At 42.8% G+C, this 22729-nt stretch overlaps 1 protein-coding gene and 1 long non-coding RNA gene across 5 annotated transcripts in view; both read left to right on the forward strand.

Moving 5' to 3' along the window:
• The window catches only part of LOC310744908 (uncharacterized protein), a 263309-nt gene extending 241069 nt beyond the window's left edge, over positions 1–22240 (forward strand). The window contains exon 2 of the mRNA XM_083576890.1: positions 17797–22240. Coding sequence (XP_083433016.1) covers positions 18118–19917 — 1800 coding nt within the window. The 5' untranslated portion in view covers positions 17797–18117 and the 3' untranslated portion in view covers positions 19918–22240. The remainder of the gene's footprint in view (positions 1–17796) is intronic.
• Positions 1–22729, forward strand: part of LOC310745061 — a 133706-nt gene that overhangs the window by 46549 nt on the left and 64428 nt on the right. The window lies entirely within an intron of this gene.

A 22729-nucleotide genomic window follows, 5' to 3' on the forward strand; every position in this document is an offset into this window, starting at 1 on the left:
TATGCTGCAAAACTTAAAAAAATATCAACACTAATTAGACATTAATAAGGCATTCATATAATGAGAACCAAATGTTACATTTGTGTCATGTTCAATGTAGGCTCATGTAGGAGCCTAACCATTATTCAAAGTTAAGGAGAGGAGTGAAATAATTTCTACCAAATGTGTTGTGAAATGAATCACTGTTCCAGTGCCTGAACAATGCGTAGCAAGTTGTGAAATGTGAGTTTTTGATTGTTTTTATAATCCTTATTTATTTAACCACCACCTGGGTTATCTTCTTTGATCCTTCAATCATACATAAGAGAAAATACTAATGAGTTGTATTTCTTTAGAATCTTCTGTTTAAATTTCTGTATTAACTTTGGGGCTGTTGAAGCTTGCTGGATAAAGAGTCACTCTCTAGTGCTGTTTTCTTAAACATGTGGAAAATCACTCCTGTACTTAGCCAAAATGAACAGATACAGCTAGGCTTAGTCTTCGGGGATCTCTCTGTAGAAATATGCAGAGCCTGTCCTTGGCTGTCTTCTTGCTAGGTATTCCTTGCAGATTCTCTGAAAAGCATAAGCTTATATGCAATATCATGAAAGCATGCACTGTTTCTAGCCAAAGACAAATAAAAGAATTTAAGCATGGATGCAGGCAGTTTCCGTGCGCTGCTCTGGTTCACCAGAAGCGGCTTAGTCATGCTGGCCACAAGACCCGGAACCTGTACACCGGCTCCCTCGGCCAATAAAGCGAGAAGAGCGCCGCAACCCCAGAGTCGGCCACGACTGGACCTAATGGTCAGAGGCCCCTTTACCTTTACACACTGGGTGCAGAGCCTCGAGGGCACCACGGGGGCACCTGCAACTATAATGTAGAATTGAAGGAGAGGGGATGCCAAATTTTAGCGTTGCACAGGGCGCCACTGAAATTTGAGACTCCAAGGACCACCACTGGCATGGACAACCGTCAGGGATGATGGAATTTGAAGTCCAGCAACATCTGGAGGATTCATATTGCTTATCCCTTTCATTAAAAGGTTTGAATTCTAAAAAGAGAAATCCTTTCACGATAAGATTCCTGTGGATCTAATTTAAAAAAAGAAAACATATTTAAAGCTCATAGGTCTGAACTACCACCATATTTCCAGCCACGTTCTTATTTGCAATTACTTCCCAAGGAGCTCATATGAAACTGCCTTCTACCAAGTTCTGCTATTGGTCTGCATAGCCAAGTATTGCCTGCTCTGATTGGTGGTGGTTCTCAGACATCTTGGATATGGTTCTATTACAGCTTTACGCCCTGGTATACTTTTCCTGTATAGGCTAAGATGGAGACCTGAGCTTTCTGCACACAAAGCAGGTGGTCTGCTGTGGTATTCTCTTCAGAGAATGGCATACATCCAGCACTGCCAGAGGTGGTATTGCACAGGGACAGACTTTGGCTGGTTTTTTGTTGTTGTTGTTTTTTAATTCAGCACCCTGTACGAGCCCAACCTCTCACCTTCCATTTTGTGTGTGCACTATGCCATTGTTGCAAGACCCTGTCTTGAGAGCCAGTGTGGTGTAGTGGTTAAGAGCGGTAGACTTGTAATCTGGTGAACCGGATTCATGTCCCTGCTCCCCACATGCAGCTGCTGGGTGACCTTGGGCCAGTCACACTTCTTTGAAGTCTCTCAGCCCCACTCACCTCACAGAGTGTTTGTTGTGGGGGAGGAAGGGAAAGGAGATTATTAGCCGCTTTGAGACTCCTTTGGGTAGTGATAAAGCAGGATATCAAATCCAAACTACTACTACTCCTCCTCCTCCTCCTCCTCCTCTTCTTCTTCTTCTTCTTATTCTTCTTCTTCTTCTTCTGTGTCACCCCTCTTGGCTTGGCGCCTGGTGTGGGGAAACACATCACGCCGCTCTGGTATGGTATTAGATGCCTTCCCTTAATTCTCTGCCCAAAGTGTGATATACATGGAGTATGTCCTATGTTGGATCCCTTCAGGCACTTTTTGGACAAATGTCACATTGTGAGAAATGTGGCAGAGGTAAGTTGATTTCTTTTGTGCCTTTGTGATATTTTACATGCAAAAGTCAGCTGCATTCACTCTTTATCTTTTAGATTTCTTATCAAGTCTGAAAAGTTATCAAGCTTTATATATTTATTTATTTACTTACTTACTTACTTACTATACTTACAAGGGTTCTTTGAGTTGTACAACAAAGCCAATAAAAATATTTGGAGGGTGATGTGTTCCCCCCTTCTATATTTCATATTTTGAACAATTATTATCCACGGATACCTTTGTCAAGAGTTTTATCTGCAGTGTTTCTCAAATGCACAGTCCTTTGTGAGGTTGCCTCCAGAGGATTGCTAGTTTACTCATTCAACCAAAGCTGTGGCAGAGATACTGTATCAGGCTAGGTCAATACTGTCTTTTCAGATTTGCAAGCTGGTCACTTTGAGTTCATTGCACACATAGCAAACTTGACATCCAGTCTGGGTGTCTCCATAAAGGCTTTCTGAATACTTGCTTTTCCTTTCTGGCTTTGTATATGTCTAATAGATACAATTAAGATATGAATTCTATTTTAAGTTTGCCTTTGAAATGTCCCAGTGTTGCTTGATCATAGAAAAATACATGCCTCATATCTTTCTTCTTCACTTTTCTGAGCATTTTGAAGTTGCAGGGCAATGGTAAAGGTTTGTTGTAAGGTGTGTTTGTGCTTTTCTTGGTTTATTTAAAAATATACAAGTGGAGCAGATGGGAAGCAAGTAGGCACATAAGTGGATATTATTATTTATGTGTTCCATTTATATGCCACCATATCCTCAAGGTGTTGTACTTCCCCTCCTCATCCCTAGAACAGCCGTGTGAGGTAGGTAAGGCTGGGAGGCAGTAACTGGCCCAAGGTCACCCAGCAAGCTTCATGGCACCCTGGTCTCCCAAGTCCTAGACCAGTACACTAACCACTATACAACACTGCCTCTCTAAAGCGCATTAGAATAAATATGGTAGAGCTAGGAAATCAAACTATCGGTCAGCAAACTAAAAAAATAACAATAAAAATCTTCTAAACTGAAATAAACTGCTCTCCCATTCCTTCCTCCAGTATGTCTTAGTTGCTTTATGCAGCTATCATTCTCCTGTTATGCAAACTGGCTACTAGCTACTTTTTGCAGGCCAAGATGAAGGTAGATAAGAGAGATCAGCTGGCATACATGATAAGGGAGGGCCAAAATTGCTGCTGTTGACACTGGGGAGGGGAGGGTTAAGATTGCATGTTGAAACTCTTGTGGGGAATGATCCAGGGAGCACAGCCAATGTCTGAACTCTTTCTGGGCCCTAAATAGTTTAGCAGCAAACCTTTCTCCAAATATAACCCTTATCTATCGCTGCCGAACAGCCACATCCAAAGCACTAAATGATCCATCCTTATGTCATGTGACATCATGGTGGAGTCATAAAAATAGCTGACCAAGAGACCTGATTATTTAATTTCTATACTGCTTAATATATTGAAAATATCTAAGTGGTATACGGAAAACTGAAGCAACAGCAGACAACTTAAAAATATTACAGAAATACACAATTACATATAAATATGTTACATTAATTTGTTGTTTAGTCGTTACATTAATATGTTACATTAATTCATTGTTGTTTAGTCGTGTCTGACTCTTTGTGACCCCATGGACCAGAACACGCCAGGCACTCCTGTCTTCCACTGCCTCCTGCAGTTTGGTCAAACTCATGTTGGTAGCTTCAAGAACACTGTCCAACCATCTCATCCTCTTTCGTCCCCTTCTCCTTGTGCCCTCCATCTTTCCCAACATCAGGGTCTTTTATAGGGAGTCTTCTCTTCTCATGAGGTGGCCAAAGTATTGGAGCCTCAGATTCAGGATCTGTCCTTCCAGTGAGCACTCAGGGCTGATTTCCTTCAGAATGGATAGGTTTGATCTTCTTGCAGTCCATGGGACTCTCAAGAGTCTCCTCCAGCACCATAATTCAAAAGCATCAATTCTTCGGCAACCAGCCTTCTTTATGGTCCAGCTCTCACTTCCATACATCACTACTAGGAAAACCATAGCTGTAACTATATGGACCTTTGTCGGCAAGGTTACTAATATCCATCTGTTTGTCTGTCTGTCTGTCTGTCTATCTCAATATCAGTTTATTTTCCTTCTGGCACAGCCACCCTCTCAGCCTCCAGGTTCTCACCTGGGTCCAAAAAAATTCTCAGCTCACTCACTAAGTCTCCCAATAAGAGTTCCTGGAAACAGCGGTTGTCACTTTAGTCTCTCTAGACTTGCTTTTTATGGGCAGGTCCAAGGTGGATAGTATCTTCCGCAGGCTGCCCACAGCTCTGTGCCGATCACCTGCACTCTCCAAACCCAGTTCTAAGTACAGCTGGTTTGGTGAGTTTCCCAGGGAGTCTGGAGGATGGGAAACCATTGTTTATATCATATACTTCTGTAGGCCAGGTGATCTCATGATTACATCACAATTCAGAGTGTTTGTCTGGTCCCACAGATCCATAGAAACTGAAACACAGAAGCCATACATTTACCAATGCCTCCTTTCAATCTTTAAGATCAGTGGTGAGTGTCCCATGTGCTGAGTACATATGTCAAGAGTAAGCATTTGGGAGATAGGTCCATGTGAACCTTTATCAAATGGAATTTTGCCCAAGCACAGTTTTAGTTTAGAAAAGCCAGGAAATCGATCTAATCCGGGCTGTATTTTGATGTATGATACTAATAGTATGTATGTATGATGGCTAAAACTTTTGGGTATTTTAAAGTAAAGTATTGGTAAATGCTCTGAGCCTTTGGTGAGCTAGATGGGGAGAGGTTAAAATTTAAATAAATGGGTAATGAGTGGAGCTTGGTGGTCTTTAATAGAAGCACAGTGTCTTGCATGCCATCTAGATCTATGCTAATTTGCCATGCTGCAGCAGCTCTAATGGAAGAAATAGAAATGGCACATCTATTGACTGGTACCATCTGTTCCCTGCCAATTCTACTTTCCTACAGATAGCAAGCTGTGCATTTGGCAGCAGCGAATCTCAAACAGTTAACATGTGCCCCAGGGAGGGCAACTGCTTACCCTAAACCCATCAAAAAGCGCAGCTACGTTCTGCAAGATTCATGTTATACTCATCACATCTGTTTCATTTTTTTCATTTTTTTTTGGTATTCATGACTGATGGAACAGTTGAGATGCAAAGTCACAGTTTTTAATATAAAACAAAAGCAAGCACGAAACACAGACAGAATATACATCTCAGTGAATAATTTCATAATGAGACTTCTAGCCTGGGAAACATGAAATGTACTCTGTTATTTTTAGATAGAAAAGACAAAATAGAATCCAATCATATGTCAACCCACAATAACATCAGTGTTCCTAGTTAAGGCACTGCAACAGGAACTGCCTGATGTATTGAAAAAGAGAATGATCCACCAAATTGCAGAGCACGTTCAATTTTAGGTTCAGTTGCAGGACCTCTAGTAGGATTCAGTTTAGCAGCTCATGCTGTAGAACAGTAGTACTGGATAACTAATGTGTTCAGTTTCCCCCAGTTAATCTACTTAGACCCCAACATCCTTTAACCCTCCTCCCTGCAAAAAAAAAAGTGTTCAGCAGGCTTGGTGTACCCCTTTCAGCCAGCATGCTAGGAAGTGTTGGGTACTGCAGGAGAATTTATAGAAGTCAAGCCTTTTGTAAAAGAGCTATCACCAGAAGGTTACAAGTGCTTTAGAATAGTGGAAGAAAAATTTGAATAAATGCAAGTTTCTGCACTTGCCAGACCTGGTGGTTTGGACTCTTACAGGGTACTGTTTCTCAGACAAAGAATATGGGCCAGACCAGACCTGCTGGGTGTCTCCAACAGATCTGGAAATCTCCCTCCCTTATTCCTCCCCAAACTGCATCATACTGCTTTCTCTATTCTTGCTTCTCCCTGCTTCTCCCTTTGAATATCTACTAGTAATGTCATTGGGCAGTTAAGACTGGGGCATCAGCAGCCCTCACATGGCCTGATGTTTTACAAGAAGGCAATATGTAAATACCTTAATTGTTTACTTATTTATTAGATTTATTAGTCTCTAAGCTACTTACATTGAAAAAAAACATAAATGCATAAATACATTATATGTTAGAAAAGGAGGGGGAATAATATAATATATTAATATTCTATATTGAGAAGACAAAAACCCATTAGCCCCTCATAACAGTAATAACAAACATTACCAATACACAAACAATAAACAAAGTAGTAATCTACCAGCTGGCAGATAAACAGGACAACACCAACACCCCATCCCTAGTCCCAAATCATTCACATCAACATGGCAACAGCAAAAGCAGAGCAGGAAGAGGGTGAGAGTTTTACCAGCTCTGCAGTTGTCCTGGCTGATGATCTGCTGCTGCTGCTGGGTGTCCCTGATTGTGGTGCATGAAGGAGAGGTGTGAGTTGGCATTGTACAATGTAATGCAGTGATGCCAGTTTAGTGCTTTAAAGTGTGCAGTTGTTTAGCTCTGAAGTCCTTTCCTATAGGCAGTGGACCTCTTAGAGACACCTGAACATCATATCCCTTGAAAGCTAAAAGGAATTTATGGAAATCTTTTTTATAACTGATTCAGAGTGACAAGGATTTTGTGTACTTCTCCAGTTGCTGACCTCCAGCACTCACAATTGTGCCTTGAGCAAGGAGGGATCAATTACCCTGCTACCATCTACTGTCATTTTAAATCTGCAAAGGAATTGTGCAGTGTGCATAGTAAAAGCTTGAAAGACTGCTATTCTATTGTTAACATATGCTTTCATTTATTTATTCATTCGCTTCCCCCCCCCCCACATAAACATGCATCTGAGATTAAAACAAGGGATTGCCCAGTATAAGTATTTCTGGGTTGTTGGGGGTTTTTTTGTTCTGCGAGAAAACAGCATTGTACCAGGATTTGAAAACATATTTGTTAATTACAGTGATCATATAGTCTTTCAAATGCTAATAGTCTGACTGCAATTTCATTTTGTTTGGTACTGATAGAACTTATGATTAAAGAATGGTATAGCTTTATAGTGATTTTACTGCCATCTGTGTGCACCAGGCAATAACTATGTACAGATGGTTGTGATTCAGAGACAGGTTGCCACATGCAAAAAAAGTATGTTTCAGTTATTTCAGTAAGATTTATTGCAGCAGTCACAGTTAAATGCTTGAACCTTAATGATAATTGCTACTAATCCTTCAAGAAAAATGATTAGAGTTTAATAAACCGCAAGGAGCAGCTTTTGTCATAAACTTCAGAAACATATCACAAAGGTATATTTTATTTTTCCCCTCCCTTGTCTAATCATTTATTTCAGCATACGTGTGCTGCAGAGCTTTGTAATGTAAAAGTTGGGAATATTGTGCAAAATGCGGCACACTGTCTTTCTAAGTTCTCTTTCAAAGAAAGACAAAAATAGCAAATTATATTTTAAGTTGAGTTGTTTTGAAATTTCTACATAAAATAGGGTACAAAACCCTTGAGGTAAAATGTGGACTACACTGAAGAAGGCTCAATATCTGCTGTATTTTCATGGTGGGATACACACACCTCAAAGCCCACCTGTGATAATCAGATACGCAGTCCTACAACTGCTAAAACTAAAGGAGAGACCAAGTAGAGTTCTATTTTATGGTCTCTGAGACAACCACAATAATGTTGTTTTTCTAGTTGTAATATCCTGTATATTCTTTTCCCTTCCCCCTGTTTTTCAGGTTGTGTATTTTTTTTTTAAATGAATAATTACTTTTTAATATTCAGGTAGGTAGCCATGTTGGTCTGACGCAGTCGAAATATATAAAAAAATTAAAAAATTGTCCAGTAGCACCTTAGAGACCAGCTAAGTTTGTTCTTGGAATAAGCTTTCATGTGTGCATGCACATGAAAGCTTATACCAAGAACAAACTTAGTTGGTCTCCAAGGTGCTACTGGACATTTTATTTTTTATATACTTTTTAATATATAAAACATACTTGAGACAGGGCAACTATTGCTATTATTTCTTTATTCTCCTTAAAATCATTGGTGAGGAACCTGTGGTCCTTCAGATGTTTCAGAACTATAGCTCCCATCATTCCTGACTATTGAGCATGCTGGCTAGGGATGATGGGAGTTGAAGTCCAACATCATCTGGAGGTCCAAAAGTTCCCCACACCTGCTCTAAAGGCTCTTTCACAAAAACTTTTGCAGGAGAATGTGTCATATATTCAGCTCTTGGGGTAAGCATTGCATTTCTTGGGCCATGAGTAACTAGGGATATTGGCGAGAGTAAGACTATGTGTAGGGAACTAGTTTATATTGTGCACACGGTTGCAGGTCTGGTACCATCTCAAAAACAGAGAAGATGGCTTCTTCACCAAACTGGAAGTTCAAGTGAGGCTTTTCTCTCTATAAATTATAGTATGGTGGGAAACCCACATCCTACCTTTGGTTATGTAGACCCTGCTTACCCCCATTGTGATGCCTGTTCATAGGTTCAGTGGTGGAGAGGACCAGCTTGACTGTACAAGAAAGCTAAGGAGTTGGTTTGATTTTCAGTCACAGAAGCTTGCAATCTAAAAGTTGCTTCCCAGCACCCTCTTCATATCTGCCAGTGACTTTCAGTTCATGCACTGCTGTATGTTAGAGTAACCACATGCCTAGGTTTGTTCATCGACTATCTTCACATTCTCTGATGAAGTCTTTGTTGCTTTCTTTTTCCTGTTGCTTTGCCTCATTCAAAAGATGAGGCTTGGGGGGGAAATTCTTTTCTACTTAGGGCTTGACAACTTTACAGTTTGACTTGATAAGCTTCACTTACCACTGTTTTATTGTTTATTTAATTAACTTATAGCATGCCCTTCTTCCAAAAAATCCTGGATGGCAGTGATAGAAATTTCCCACCTCTAATAGTGAAAATAGTATGGAAGTTGTAAAACACACATATTTAAAAGTAAGATATGTATGTACAATTGTGTGAAGCTTATTATAACTGATTATATTTAACTGCGAATTGAATGCAGAGGAGAATAGCTCAGACTGTCCTAGGAGTATGAAGTTTTGGAAGGAAAGAAAGGAAAGCATGTTAAAATGTGCTTGCAGTCTTGGCCATCAGAAACTGGGCTATACTACACTTAAGTAAGAGTGGAGATAACTTTTTGCATGTGGTTTCACTAAAATAGCCAACAGATGAATTATCAGAACAGTTTATTTGCTGTTTGAGTTTGTACATGGTGTGCTTCAACTCAACCATTTTCTATGCAGTATTTAACAGGAAACCTTCTGGAATAATTTTCTGTGGCTTTTCAACTCTGCAACTTCCTTCCCCAAGTTCCCTGTCACATTATTAAGTGGCATTTTATGCAGAGGAAACATCAACACAACTTATTACTTGGCTGTAGTGAATTAATATATTCATGTTTATTAATTTAGAATCTTGTTTGCTATAAGCAGCATTATCACTTAGCTACAGTGATTTTCCACCTCATTTGGTATCATACTAAATTTAGCTGCATTAGTATCCCTGGTAGCTTCTCAACAAATCCTTTGAAATGTTATGCTATCTTTTGGAAGTGTAGCAAACGTCGAAATGAGATAGATGTCAAAGGTTTTGCTTGTTTTGTGGTCATCTTGCTTTTCGTAGGCCAATCCCAAAGTCCTCTGTATTCGCACATTGTAACTGACAAAGCCCCCGAAGTCCCTCAGCGCTGCTGTTTGCAGTCTTGCTTATGTGGTATGAAATTGATTATTACTCCTATCCCTCTGGCTCCAACTTTGAAACTGCATGAATAGCATTGGATTTCATGTTCATTTTCCTATTTCAGAGAGGGCCTCTCAGATGCCAGATGCTTCCCCATAACAACCAAATCAGTGATACATCCCTTAAGCTATAGTTGTGTTACTAGCCCTTTCAGGACTTATTTCATCTAACACCCATGCAACGTATAGCCTTTTTGAGGGGAATAAAAAACCCAAAGTCTCCAGTTTACAGCGGTGCTTTGTAGCTGTTGAAATATATGCATTGTCCATTAGAAGAAAGAAGAACCAGCACGGACTCATGTTACTGTGTTTTTTCTTTCCTGAGACTAGGGGCTGTATCAAATGCTGCAGTTTCACTGGTGCCAGGGATGTCCTTTCACAGCAGAACTTCCTCTTCCTCTCCTGTCCCCACCAGCCCCCTGTGCACCTCCAAACACAGCTCTGGAGTGTCGGGGGAGTCCTCTGGGGCAGATATTGCGAGTGCATGGAGGGAACAGAAGTCCTTCTTTGCTGGTGGAACCCTGCTGGTGCAGCACTGAATACAATCCCATAGGTTATCCGGTTTTTCCCTGTTGAATTCCTAAATCCAGAATAAAACAACTGAGCCTGCCTAGGGCTGCAGTTCTTACACATTGGGGCAAGTCTTTGAGAGGAGTTACTTATGAGTAAGCATGCATAGGATTCCACTGTGAATTAAATGAAGGACTGGCATTTGTGTTAGCAAGAAAGAGGTGAATCCTGGATTTCTTCATCTGTCTAGGACAGCTGCTTTGAAATAAGAGGCAGGGAACAGATGCATACAGACATATTGCAAATCCATGTATGAAGGAACCAAAGAATACCCCAAAGAATCCATGGTGGGAGGGAAGGGGAATGACTGCTCCTCTGTCCTCCTTTCCTCTACCCTTTTCTGTGCTTGTCCCTTCTCTTCAAGAAGTGCCAGGCAATCGTTTCTAACCTAATATCACCCCATAGTGACTACGTGCTCTTGGTATGGGTAACATTGCTTGAGGTCATACATGGTTTTAGGATTTTCTTTCTAGTCCTGGAAATGTTGCAAATAAAAACTGCCCAGAGAAAGTTGTTAGTTAAAGTGACACTGAGGCTAGGTATTTGTAAACAGGATTGGTAGAAGGGAAGGATGTTATCTTACTATTGGGCTGCATGAGAGAAAGAAATGACAAGAAAATGCTTGCAGGAGAAATATATGCCATGCTAAATGCTGGAATAAAATGAAGTGTTGAATTCTGGAGAGTCTCTGTAACATATGGGAAACACAGACTCCTACCTATGTAGCTGAGACTTTTAAGAAAAAGAATAGATGATATTTTCCCTAGTAATCCAGAGTTATTGTTGTTTGCAGACAGAGTCTATGGAAATTGAGTTGTGTAGGAGGCAGCAATAGATTATGAAATATCTATCAAAAGATTCAGCATGTGGGTGATAGTTTCTCTTTGATTGATGTTGCCTGCTCAGGGGGTGGAATCTCCCAAGATGGATGGATGTAATTATTCATGCACAGGCATGCACTTTGCTGTATGCATGTTAGCAAATCAGGTAATTATAAGTAGGCAGGATTAGAGAAGCACTTTGCTAGGTTAGTGTGTGCAATGTCCAGTGTAGAACTACTTACCCATTTAATATTTTAGCATTTGTAGACAGAGGTCAAACCTATAAAATGTGGTCCTCAGAGCCAGGTGATACAAGTAGTACTGCCACTCAACTCCCAGTTTGTTTCTTTATTAATAATAATAATAATTAAAGAAGCACTTTCTTATCCTATGAGCCTGCTTCATCTCTCAGATGATCTGGAGAGGTCCTGTTGAGTGAACCACCCAGCTTAGTAGCTGGGATCTCAATATATGGCTCTCTCGATTGCAGCAGTCAGGACACAATCCAATACTTGAGGTATGCCAGCTAAGGGGCTTAGGATTTGACACCTGTCCCCTTATATTGACAGAATGCCAGATATCTTGCTGGCTATGACAGATATGCTGGTGGAAAGCCCTCATTATTCCAGTGGAACACTCGGTCAGAAAGCTGGTGGAGACACAACAGCAGGAAGGGTGCAAAAGGATGCTCTTATTTCTTCCAACCACAAAGAAAGCCTGCTACTGCTTTAAATGGTAGCTCAGCAGCATCTTCCAGGTGTCTTCCTCCAGGAACAGAATGCCCCTGACAAGGATGCAACACTTGAAGCTGCAGCAACAGGTTTTTTTCTATTAAAAGGTGGTGGGAGGACACACACAACCTTTAGCTACCATGCAAAAGTCAACAGTTCTTAACATCCCTACCCCAAAATAAATATCAATACAGTCTTCATGGGACTAACACATTTGGTCAGGGCCAGCTACTTTGGACCGCCACTAAGTAAAGCTCCTTTGGTTTAACAAGCACCTTGGATTTTGTTTCAAAAGTCTGACTCGGGCAAGCTTTCCCCATACCCTGGTGATTTCTAAAAGTTCTGCTGCATACCAAGTTGGTGAATTGTAAGACCTCTGCCATCCAAGACATTATCCTTGATGAGCATGCTGACCTGTTGTACATTACAAGAGATCTGACTAGACAAGCTGAGAGGAGGTTTTTTGTCTCAGTTGTGCCCACCAGGATTTCAAATCCCCAAGCAGACTGACTTGGAGTTTGAGTTGCAGTAATCTTTCGTGCATCCATTGCCCTGTCCAGTTGGGTCATGTTTAGCAGTTTCCAAGTGCACCTCTTGAAACAAATTCGGGATTCTCTTGCTGTATTGCTCACCCTACTGCCAACTGTTTCTATTTTTGAGCTGGCAGAGGTGGTTTCAGCTTTGATGTTAGGACTCACCTGGGCTACTTGTTGGGATGATTTCAATGTTTGTGCCAAGACCCTCTCATATGGGGCAGATCAAGAGTGCATGGTTTTCATGATCACCATTGTCCTGTTGCAACTGGTGCATGACCCCACCTCTGTTGTGAAGCACACTCTTAGACTTCACAGGTGATGATTTGGGGGTGGAGGAGTTGAGAATAACTGATGGATATAATCTGACTCATAGTTTTGATTCATACTACTTTGCTGCTGTACTTGTAACTGAATTTTATTTTCAATATATTTTGAGATATTCCTTAAATGTATTTTGTTGGAAGCCACTGTGAGTGTCACATTTGTGATACATAAATAATTCTTTAAATAAAGGTGCAACATAAATGTGCATTCAAATTAGAGAAGTTTAGTACTTTCTTTGTTGTTTAATTGGTTTTACTTGGTGAGTAAGAGTGATTCAGCCAAAACTGAGTGCACATAGGTTCAGCTGGTATCACTGGGAGAGAATCAATTGGCTGCTCATTTTTTTTTTTGTACATTAACTGGATAATGCCACAATCTTGTAACACGGTTATCTGCTCAAGTCTACACTGCACCTAGTTTTATACTTCTTTCCAGCACGTCTGTCATTATTTCCGATGAGTAAGAAATGAATTCACACTTGTAGAAGTCCTATCAGTACCATTAGTTCACTAGCCTCTCACCTTCGAGGTTCAATTTCAAGAAGAGGTTACAATTAAAAATAACTTGGATCGCATGCAGTCCTCCATCTGTGTGCACCATGATAACGACTGTCGTGTGTGTCACAATTGTCAGTGTCTCCTTAGTGCAGTTATAGGAAAGGAATAACAGGGGTTCTTTCGCAGGTCAGAGAAAAGGTATATTACCCGAGCTTTGGAGCAAATCTTCCACTCTGATTTGTTTCAGGTCAGAGCTGTTAAGATCTTTCACATTTATGAGTTCTTACATTCACTTGCCCACTGAAAAGGAGGTGCGGCTGGGAACTCATTGACTCCAGGTGCAAGAGTGTTCCCTTTGCTTGGGTGGAACTTTCACTAGCTTTTAGTTATTATGGCTTGCAGTAGTTTCCTCTCCACTCCCCTAAAAAGCAAAATGAGGACTGAGCATGTGAGCGTTCTGGCTGACAGCAGCAGCAAGCATGGAAGCATTGCACTCTTTTTGTATCTCCCTATAGGTCTCTTAATTTGACGTGTTCATAAGAGTTGTGATTATGGAGATTATAAACAGCAGGTTCCTTGAAAGTACGTACCACTTATTTTAATAGGACTTGCTCGCAAGTATATAAAGGATTAAAGATGTTCCGTGCAATTCTATACATGCTTACTTGCCCAGGCAGGCGCATTATATGACCCTTGAGAGAAGCAAAATAACCAGATTGTACAATGGTGATAGAATAAAATCAGGCCAATTTTTTATTGACAGCAGCAGGAAGGGCAAGGGTTGGCATTGGGTCCCAGGACCAGTTCTTCATTCCACAAGCCCCATGTTGATGGAATGGACCCACTAGGGTTGGATTGCTCTAAACCTGTACGACGGGAGTTGGCCAGTGTTGAACCTTGCCATGGTCCAAGACAAGCAAGCAAGGTCTCACTGGGGAACCAGGATGCAGATTCTAACTAGGCAGATACCGAACCCATGCTTTGGTTTGCCATGGTCAATCCTCCCCTCAGGCCCCTTATGGGGGCTCCCCATACTATGTCGATCCTGACCAATCCCGTTTCCGCCCTCTTACAAGCATGTTCTTCCGTCTAACAAAGGAAAGCCATAATTTCACTGAGGGAAAGGTGAAAAAAGACTCCAACCAAGTGCCAGTCAGGTTGAGAGGGAGAGGGAGAGGGAGGCCCTGTCAACCAATGACCCAAAATTGCTCATTGAAGGCTCTAACCCAAAGGTGGGTGGGTGGGAAGCTCTCAAAGCAAAATGGCTGTGAGATCTAGGGGAAGCAGCCTTATATAGGCTTTCCCCTCCCCTCTTCTGCAAGGGCTCATGGGACATTTTCCCATGAGCCCATCACACAGAGAAGATACTGGGCAAAACCTTGCCCAGTATTTTGCTGCAATCTATGGGCCACAGTGCCACAGGACAAAGGTGCCCCATGTTTATTGGGCACAGAACGAGGCTTAGAAGGACTTCCAATTAAGTTCAATCTGATTTATTCCTAAGTAAATGTGGATAGGATTGCAGTTATTTTTTTTCATGGTTAACTTATGTTGAACAGCTGCAGGCAACAGCAGTATGTAACACTAGTTTAAGGGAAATGGGTTATCTTTTAATGCATCATCTTAGCTCACTATAACTTGGATTCTACCATTTGTGAAAATATAAGCAACATATCCAATTAAATAAACAAATCACCAGCAATCCTCCAATTTGCGTTATAATTCCAATGTGGCTCTCAGAACAACATTCTTAAACCCCATTCAATTGAAAACTTGGCATTATTTAATTGACTGATGAATAGATTGGATTAAATGTTAAGGTAAACTATGCATTATGTTAGAGCACCCAAGATCATATTCGATCAGGGTCATAGTGGAAGTGGCAGGACTTTTGCCCCTTTCCCTGAATGTTGCATGAGCCCATGATCCAGGTCAACCTCCTAGAGCTGCTGTTAGAATCAGAGAACTGCAGAGTTGGAAGGGACCACGAGGGTCATCTAGTCCAACCCCCTGCAATGCAGGAATCTTTTGCCCAACGTGGGGCTCAAACCCACAACCCTGAGATTAAGAGTCTCCTGCTTTATCGACTGAGCTATTCCAGAGTGGGTGGTGGTGGGGATATGAGCTTAAAAACTGAAGCCCACAAGTTTGCTTCTTTGTGACTAACAGTAGCTTGTGTGTGTGTGTGTGTGTGTGTGTGTGTGTGTGTGTTATGGTGTGTGGACGAAGGGATTAGGCCTCCTCCCTTGTGCTGGCCACAGTCCAAGTCTCTCATATAGATGATTTCATAAATGGGAAATTATGTTGGGGCCTCCAAAGAAGGAGCTCCAACGTAACACAGAAATCTAATTTGGCCCTTAGTAGATCTTGGTTTTTTCTGAGACAGCTAACAAGTCGTAGAGTTGGGTTCAAACCCTTCTGTGAACTTAAATAGGTGTAACTCATATAGGTGTGTATATTTATGAACTGCCAGTTCTTTTAATAAGGAAAAGGAGTTTTGGGACACATAATTTTGGTGGAAAAAACCAGGGGAGGGGGGAGGAATGTTCAGCATTTCCCCTACATGTTATTTCCCCATTCCAAATTGCCCTCCTGCATATGCTGTTCCCCCTGTTGCGTTGCAGACATGTGTTCAAACATGAATCTCGAATCCTCCTGTGAACATTCAGCTGGGAGAAAGCTTTGGAACGGAGAACTAGTGATACTTCCCCCTTGCTTCTGCTAAAAAAGCTGCAGCATCCCAAAACTGCTTGAAATATGCAGATAGGTAAAAGACCCCTGGATGGTTAAGTCCAGTCGAAGGCGACTATGGGGTTGTGGCGCTCATCTTGCTTTCAGGCCAAGGAAGCCGGCATTTGTCCACAGACAACTTTCTGGGTCATGCGGCCAGCATGACTAAACCACTTCTGGCACAATGGAACACCATGACAGAAGCCAGAGCACACGGAAATGCCGTTTACCTTCCTGCCGCAGCGGTAACTATTTAACTACTTGCACTGGCATGCTTTCGAACTGTTAGGTTGGCAGAAGCTGGGACAGAGCAACAGGAGCTCACTCTGTCGCAGGGATTCAAACCACCGACCTTCTGATTGGCAAGCCCAAAAGGCTCAGTGGTTTGGACCACTCATGCAAAGCCCTGAACTGACCAGTTTTTTCCTGTTGCCTCTGGACTTTGGGTGACATATATGCTATGCATGCATATCTGCAGATACAGTATCTGCTTGAGGTAGCTGCCTAGAGAAGATTTCCAAGGCCTTGAAACACTGCAGTCAGTCGAAGTTACTGAGACTTCAATACTTCCAGGTCAAATGGACTTATGGTCTTAGTAGAAAACCTTGCCTCAAATCATGAGATCTAGTTCACTATGATTTTCTACTCTGCTATTTAAAATGCTTTAATACTCTTTTAAAAACAAAAACAAAAAAACCTTCTACCTTTAGTTAAGGCTCTGTGCCAATTGTACAGAGCTACATTTCTTTAAAGGTCTTGTGGGTGCTAGATGGATAAGCAGATTGGCAGGTGCAGTATTATACAGAGCCCCATTAAAGTAGGTGGTTATATTATTAGTATTAGTACTTTCTGAAATTGCATGCCTTTTAAAAATAAAATGGATTATACTATTACTTGTCCTCTTTTAGCAGATGTATTTAATGTTTTAGTTATGAAATATTTGATGGGGGAAAACTCACCAGGGAGATTCTTGGCACTTGAAATTAAGTTCACTTGCAAGGTGGAGAAAGAATTTTAATAATTGCAGCAAAGGTAATTTGATACATTCCTAGCAATAAGTATGCCTGTGACACCATGCTCACTGCCACAAATCAGACTAAGGACTCTATTCATGAATGAGTCATGTCCCGCTTATCCTCCATTTTTATGTGGTGTAAATTTAATGGAAAGATCAGGTAGTGTGTCTTTTCTGTACTAGAACATAGCTCTCTTGACTTCTGTTTATAACAATAACCTTTTTATTAAAAGCGTGTCTCTGTTAAAGAGATCATTTGTACAAATTCAGTGTTGGTTGTAGTAGTAGTAGTAATAATAGTTGTTGTTAAAAAACACTTTTATATTTATTTACAGCAAGCTCTCCTAGGTAAGAACGTTAGTTTATAAACTGGGGAAGATGGCGGCAGGCTAAGCAGTCAGCCCCAGAGCTCCACAAATTTTAACTGAGTTTTAATTGATTTTATCTCGTTTTAACTCGTTTTAGACCAGTATTTTATTTTTCTTTTCTTTTATTTTTCTTTTTATTTTTCTTAATTACAACTGTTTCCCTTAGCCGGAGCTTGAGAGCAGAAGATTGTAGAGCTGTGAGCAGAGAAAGTGCCGGATGAGTCAGCGTCTTGAAGATAAGGAACAATAGACGACACCATTAATCTTGAAAGCCTGTGACTCCCACAGCGAAGGAGCTCAGCAACTGGTTTTAATTACTTGCCTAGAGCAGCAGCAACCTTGACGCTGCTCTGCCCCTCCGTCACTCGCTCGCCGGGTCTCTCCACAGTCTCACGACCACTCAAGACTGAAAGAAAGTGGTGAGGCAGAAGCAAGGAGGCGACGAGGTAAGACGCATTTGCCGGAGTTCACTTCGAATCCGCCCTAAACTTTGTGCTGCGGCTCCCAGCCCTTCAAGCTCTTGCTGAAGATTGTACCAGGGTGTTGGAGCCCATGCCAGGAGCTCACATTACTGATAACTGATAACTGTAAGCCTGCATCGTAAATTAGCTTTAACGAGCAGATAACTGTGTTCTCCGGCAGTCTTGGAAGCAACCTTTGTCTCTCTGGCTTTGCGCCGGCCCACACCCGGCTGCATTTCTATTTTTACCACTTTTATTACCTTCTAAGCACTGCTATTTTAAAAGACTCACAACGATGGGCCAAGGCAAACGCCGAAGGGATTGTGACGAGGTTTCGCCCTCCCCAAGAACTAAACAATCAAAAACCGACCCCCCCGTGTCTGGCAAATGGAGTATCCCCACTGATCACTGCTATAGGGTGAAAACTCAGAACCGTTTCTATCCTCTAACGTCTCCAGAAACAACGTCAACTCCAGAGGAATTATTTTTACCCCAGACTAAAACTGCGGACGGCAAGCTCGGAGGAAGAGGGAGCCCCCCACTGGGGGTGGTGCAGGACGCCAGAGCCGAGGACTGCGCTAGACTAGAACAACATGAACATCTCCATCTTGTGGTCAGAACCCTTAATTGCATATTCAAGAAGATTGATGTCCTATCCTCCCAGCTATCTAGCCTTGAACAGAAAATTGACAACCTCGGGTCAATGTCTAAACCAACTGTAGATACGGGGGAAATGAAGTGCCAGAGGACCTTACACTCAACCAAAAAAGGAAGTGAGATCCCTAAATATAAACCAAATACTGCACTGAAACATCAAGCATTGTCCCTGCAACCTAAGAAAATCTGCCTAAATATCGGGGTAGGGTCAGCAAGGTGGCTCACCTTGGGTGGGGTTAAAAAGCAACTAAGCAACCTCCTAAACATAGAAATCACACAATGCGATCTCATTGCAGTATTACCTTTGAACCAGCACCTCAGGCAACAGAGAGTGATGCTTGCGTTTTACTCTCCAAGGATCCCTTCAGCTATCATCAGGCAGAAATCACTCTTGGCTAGGTACGATATCATCCCAACAAGAGTTTTTATGGATAGCATGATCCATCCCCTTCTACTTGCCGACTACGGCACGGAGCGGACCCTGTCGGAGAGGTCGGGAGCATCTCGGGATATTGAGCCTCCTTTTCCGGAGGATACCCATCCGTACCGAAACTGGACTTACCCTACGTCCCCACGAGCTCTAAAGGAATCCACTGGCGCATGTAATTCTCTGACCCCGCCGGAGGAAAGAGAGCTTTTAGCCACCTTTGGCAACCTTCCACCGAGGGAACAACAAGAAATAATTGATAGATTAGAAGTACTTAACCATCAGCTCATATATGTCCAGAAGAACGGAAAAGTCCTGCCCACTTCTCAGGATAACCATGCCAGCTTTTCGGAGTCGTGTTCTAAGGAAGCAGGAAGACTTCCACACCTCAGTCCAGCTCCTAAACCCATGCCTCCCCCACCTGTGGGCAAAGCCCATCAACGCTTGGCAGACCCAGGTTTTGCCTCACAAGTTGGCCTTTCATCTCAACTCCTGATAAATTTTGACTCGCCCTCCAAGAGTCCCCCGCTGAAGAGTGTAATTCAGAGTCCCCTCCACCAAAACAATTCCTTACCATCTAATCCATCAATGCCGGAATTGGAGTCCTCATATTCTCCTGAGCGGCACAGACACGACATACAAACGGTATCTGTACGTCGAGCACCCCCAGTACCTTCGCTAGCATCAGGTCAGGGGAGCGTTCCACCTACATCAAAAAATGATCCGGATTTGACTGAAGACCCGGCCGGACATATAAATCAAATGGTTTCATTGGCGACCTTCAGACCTCGCGGTGGGGCAGTCTCTGCAAATCCTGTGGAGCCTCCTAATGAAGTGGCCACCCTTGGGTTAGCCAGCGGGAGACCCGCTCTGTTGTCCCAGTCTGAACACCCCACTACCAACTCCAAGATTAGGTACCTCCAGCAGGTGCCTGCCATGCAAAGTAAAATAACTGACTTTTTTGTGGGGTCTGCCCTGCCTCCAAAGGACCCACTTCTCTCCCCGAAATGACAGCGAATTGAACACAACAGGAACTCCCCCCTATCAGTCCTCAGCTGGAACATTGCGGGCTGGAGGGGAAAAAAACATGAGCCAGAATTCTTGGAGTATATCAATCGGTTTCATATCATTTTGTTCCAAGAATCGTGGGAAGTAGAAAAAATTGTGCTAAATGGCTTTGAGCTTCTAGAACTCCCTGCCTGCCCCTCCCTGAAAGGAGGCCGCCCTAAAGGGGGCCTAATAATAGGCATCTCCCTCAACCTACATTCCAAATTTACTCTAGTACAGGCCTTGCCTCCCTACGCCCTTACCGGGCTGATTGCGGGGGAAAAGATCTCGCTCCTAGTTACAAATGTTTACTTGCCACCTGGGGGTTCTTCCCTTGAACTGGGCTCTAAATGGGGCTCGCTAGAAGAGCATTTGCTTTCATGCTATGTTAAGTTTCCTAACACCCCGGCCATAATTGGTGGTGATTTTAATGCCCGTACGGCAGCAAATTGGGACTCGTTGACCAAAGCCAAATGGTGGGTTACCCCAAACCTTGATAATTATGACCTGGAACACATCATGAAGAGAACTTCTAAGGACCACAGAGTAAACGAGGCTGGAGTACTCCTCTATCAAATGGCCATCCGTTTGAATTTGGTCCCCTTAAATGGCACATGCCTCCCCGATATTCCAGGGGATTTCACCCACCTGAGCGTTAAATCAAACAGCGTCCTCGATTACCTGTTGGTCTCTAGGGATCTATTTAAGTGTATTTCCACTTTTAAGATCGAGAATGTACAATTTAGTGATCACCTTCCCCTTGTTGCTAAGCTTTCCCTGAACTGGCAGCCGGAGGCTCATAGACATGCGACTCAGATGGTAACCAACGAATCTTTCCAAGTAAGAGGAATCAAATGGTCGGAGACACAGGCTCAAAAGTACCTGGAATTCTTTCAAAAAGAAATCCTCGGGCCCTATCCCAACATAGGCTCTGCCTCAGACGAGCATAGCATAGTATTGAAGCGCTTCTACCATCATATGACTGATCTTACGTCCTTCTTCAGGTTACCACCCAAAAATTTAAATCGAAACGAGTATACTCACGGTGCTCCCTGGTATAATTCTCAGTGCAAACAAGCAAGACAGCGCCTCCGTGCTATATATAATGCATACAAGACCTCTGATGCATCTACTCTGCCAGCTAGCTATGCACAAGCCAAGCAAGTTTACAAACGCACGCAGATAATTGCCAAGCGTGAGTGGCAACATAATCGTTGGCAGGCTCTGATTACTGCTTCAAAACCACACAGATCCAGGGAATTCTGGTCTTTGATTAACAGAAGGGGGAGGAATTCCCCAAGGACAGTCATCTCTGCACCGACATGGGAACGGTTCCTGAAGAAATGCTTCTCACAGGCAGATGCTCCCTCCGACCATCTGATGCACCTGTTTACCCACCTACCTATTTGGCCTCCCACCGATCCTGATGAAATAGCCAAGTTAATAGCTCAGCTGAAACCGGGCAAAGCCCCTGGGCCCGACCTGATCCCTGCTGAAGCCATCAAACTACACCCACAATGGTGGGCCGGCATCTTGGCCAAAACCTTCGATGCAATCAACGCTTCCGGTCTCATCCCCAAAACATGGAAGGAGGCCATTATTGTACCAATTCATAAAAAAGGTTCTCCAACGGAGCCGGAAAACTACCGTAACATCAGCCTCCTTTCGATTATAGGGAAAATTTATGCCAGCTTTTTGATGACTAAATTATTGCGATGGGTAGATGAGACTAACCAGATTGGCCATGAACAAGCAGGGTTCAGAACTAAACGCTCTACAACCGATCATGCGATAGTTCTTTATCATCTGGCACGGAAGTACTCCTCCCCCCCCCGGGGCTACCTCTGTGCTGCCTTCTTAGATCTAAAGGCAGCCTTTGACAGCGTTCCTAGAAATATTCTTTGGGAGAAACTTGCGAAACAGGGCATTGATAGAAGACTCTTATGGCTCATAAGCCAGCTCCACGAAGGTACCCTTGCCAGAGTGAGATTCACTCCAGCGGGCGACCTTACAAACTCAATACCAATAAACAAGGGAGTGCGCCAAGGATGTATATTGGCTCCCTGCCTATTCAACCTATTCATCAGCGACATGCGAGCACCCCTAGTCAACTCATCTCCAAGTACACACGCGCCTAGACTAGCGGATTACCGCTGCCCACTCCTTTTATATGCGGACGACGCGGTAATTCTATCCTATACACGTGTTGGACTAACCAGAGCTCTGAAGATCTTTGCCACGTATTGTCAACTCAATCAATTAACCATCAACCATGCCAAGTCCAAGATCCTGATCTTCTCCAGAAGCCGGAGATTATACAAATGGAAGCTTGGTGGGGCAAAAATAGAGCAAGTCCTAAAATTTCAATACCTAGGAGTCATTTTTCAATACAATTTGGGGTGGAAAGCTCACATTCAACACCTACTTAATAAGGCCAAAACCTTGTCATATGCGCTCCTCCGATTCTTCTTTTCGGACGGAGCTTTGCATGTTCCCTCGGCCCTAAAGGTGTTCAAGGCAAAAGTGGTTGCCGTGCTTGCTTATGCTGCCCCGCTCTGGGCCGTGATGACAGATCTTGCTCCCCTTGAGACTCTGCAAAGCCAATTCCTACGTCGGCTCCTAATGCTCCCCCTGTGCGTAAGCAACGCAGCCATGCGACTAGAATTGAAGGTCGCATCCCTAGAAACTTGCCTGTGGAAGCAAGTCTTCAATTACTGGTTATCATTGTGGCATAGATTACCAAACCATTACCTTGCCCAATGCTTATGGCGAGATG

Source organism: Podarcis filfolensis, assembly GCF_964270895.1.
Source record: "Podarcis filfolensis genome assembly, chromosome: 11".
NCBI lineage: Eukaryota > Metazoa > Chordata > Lepidosauria > Squamata > Lacertidae > Podarcis > Podarcis filfolensis.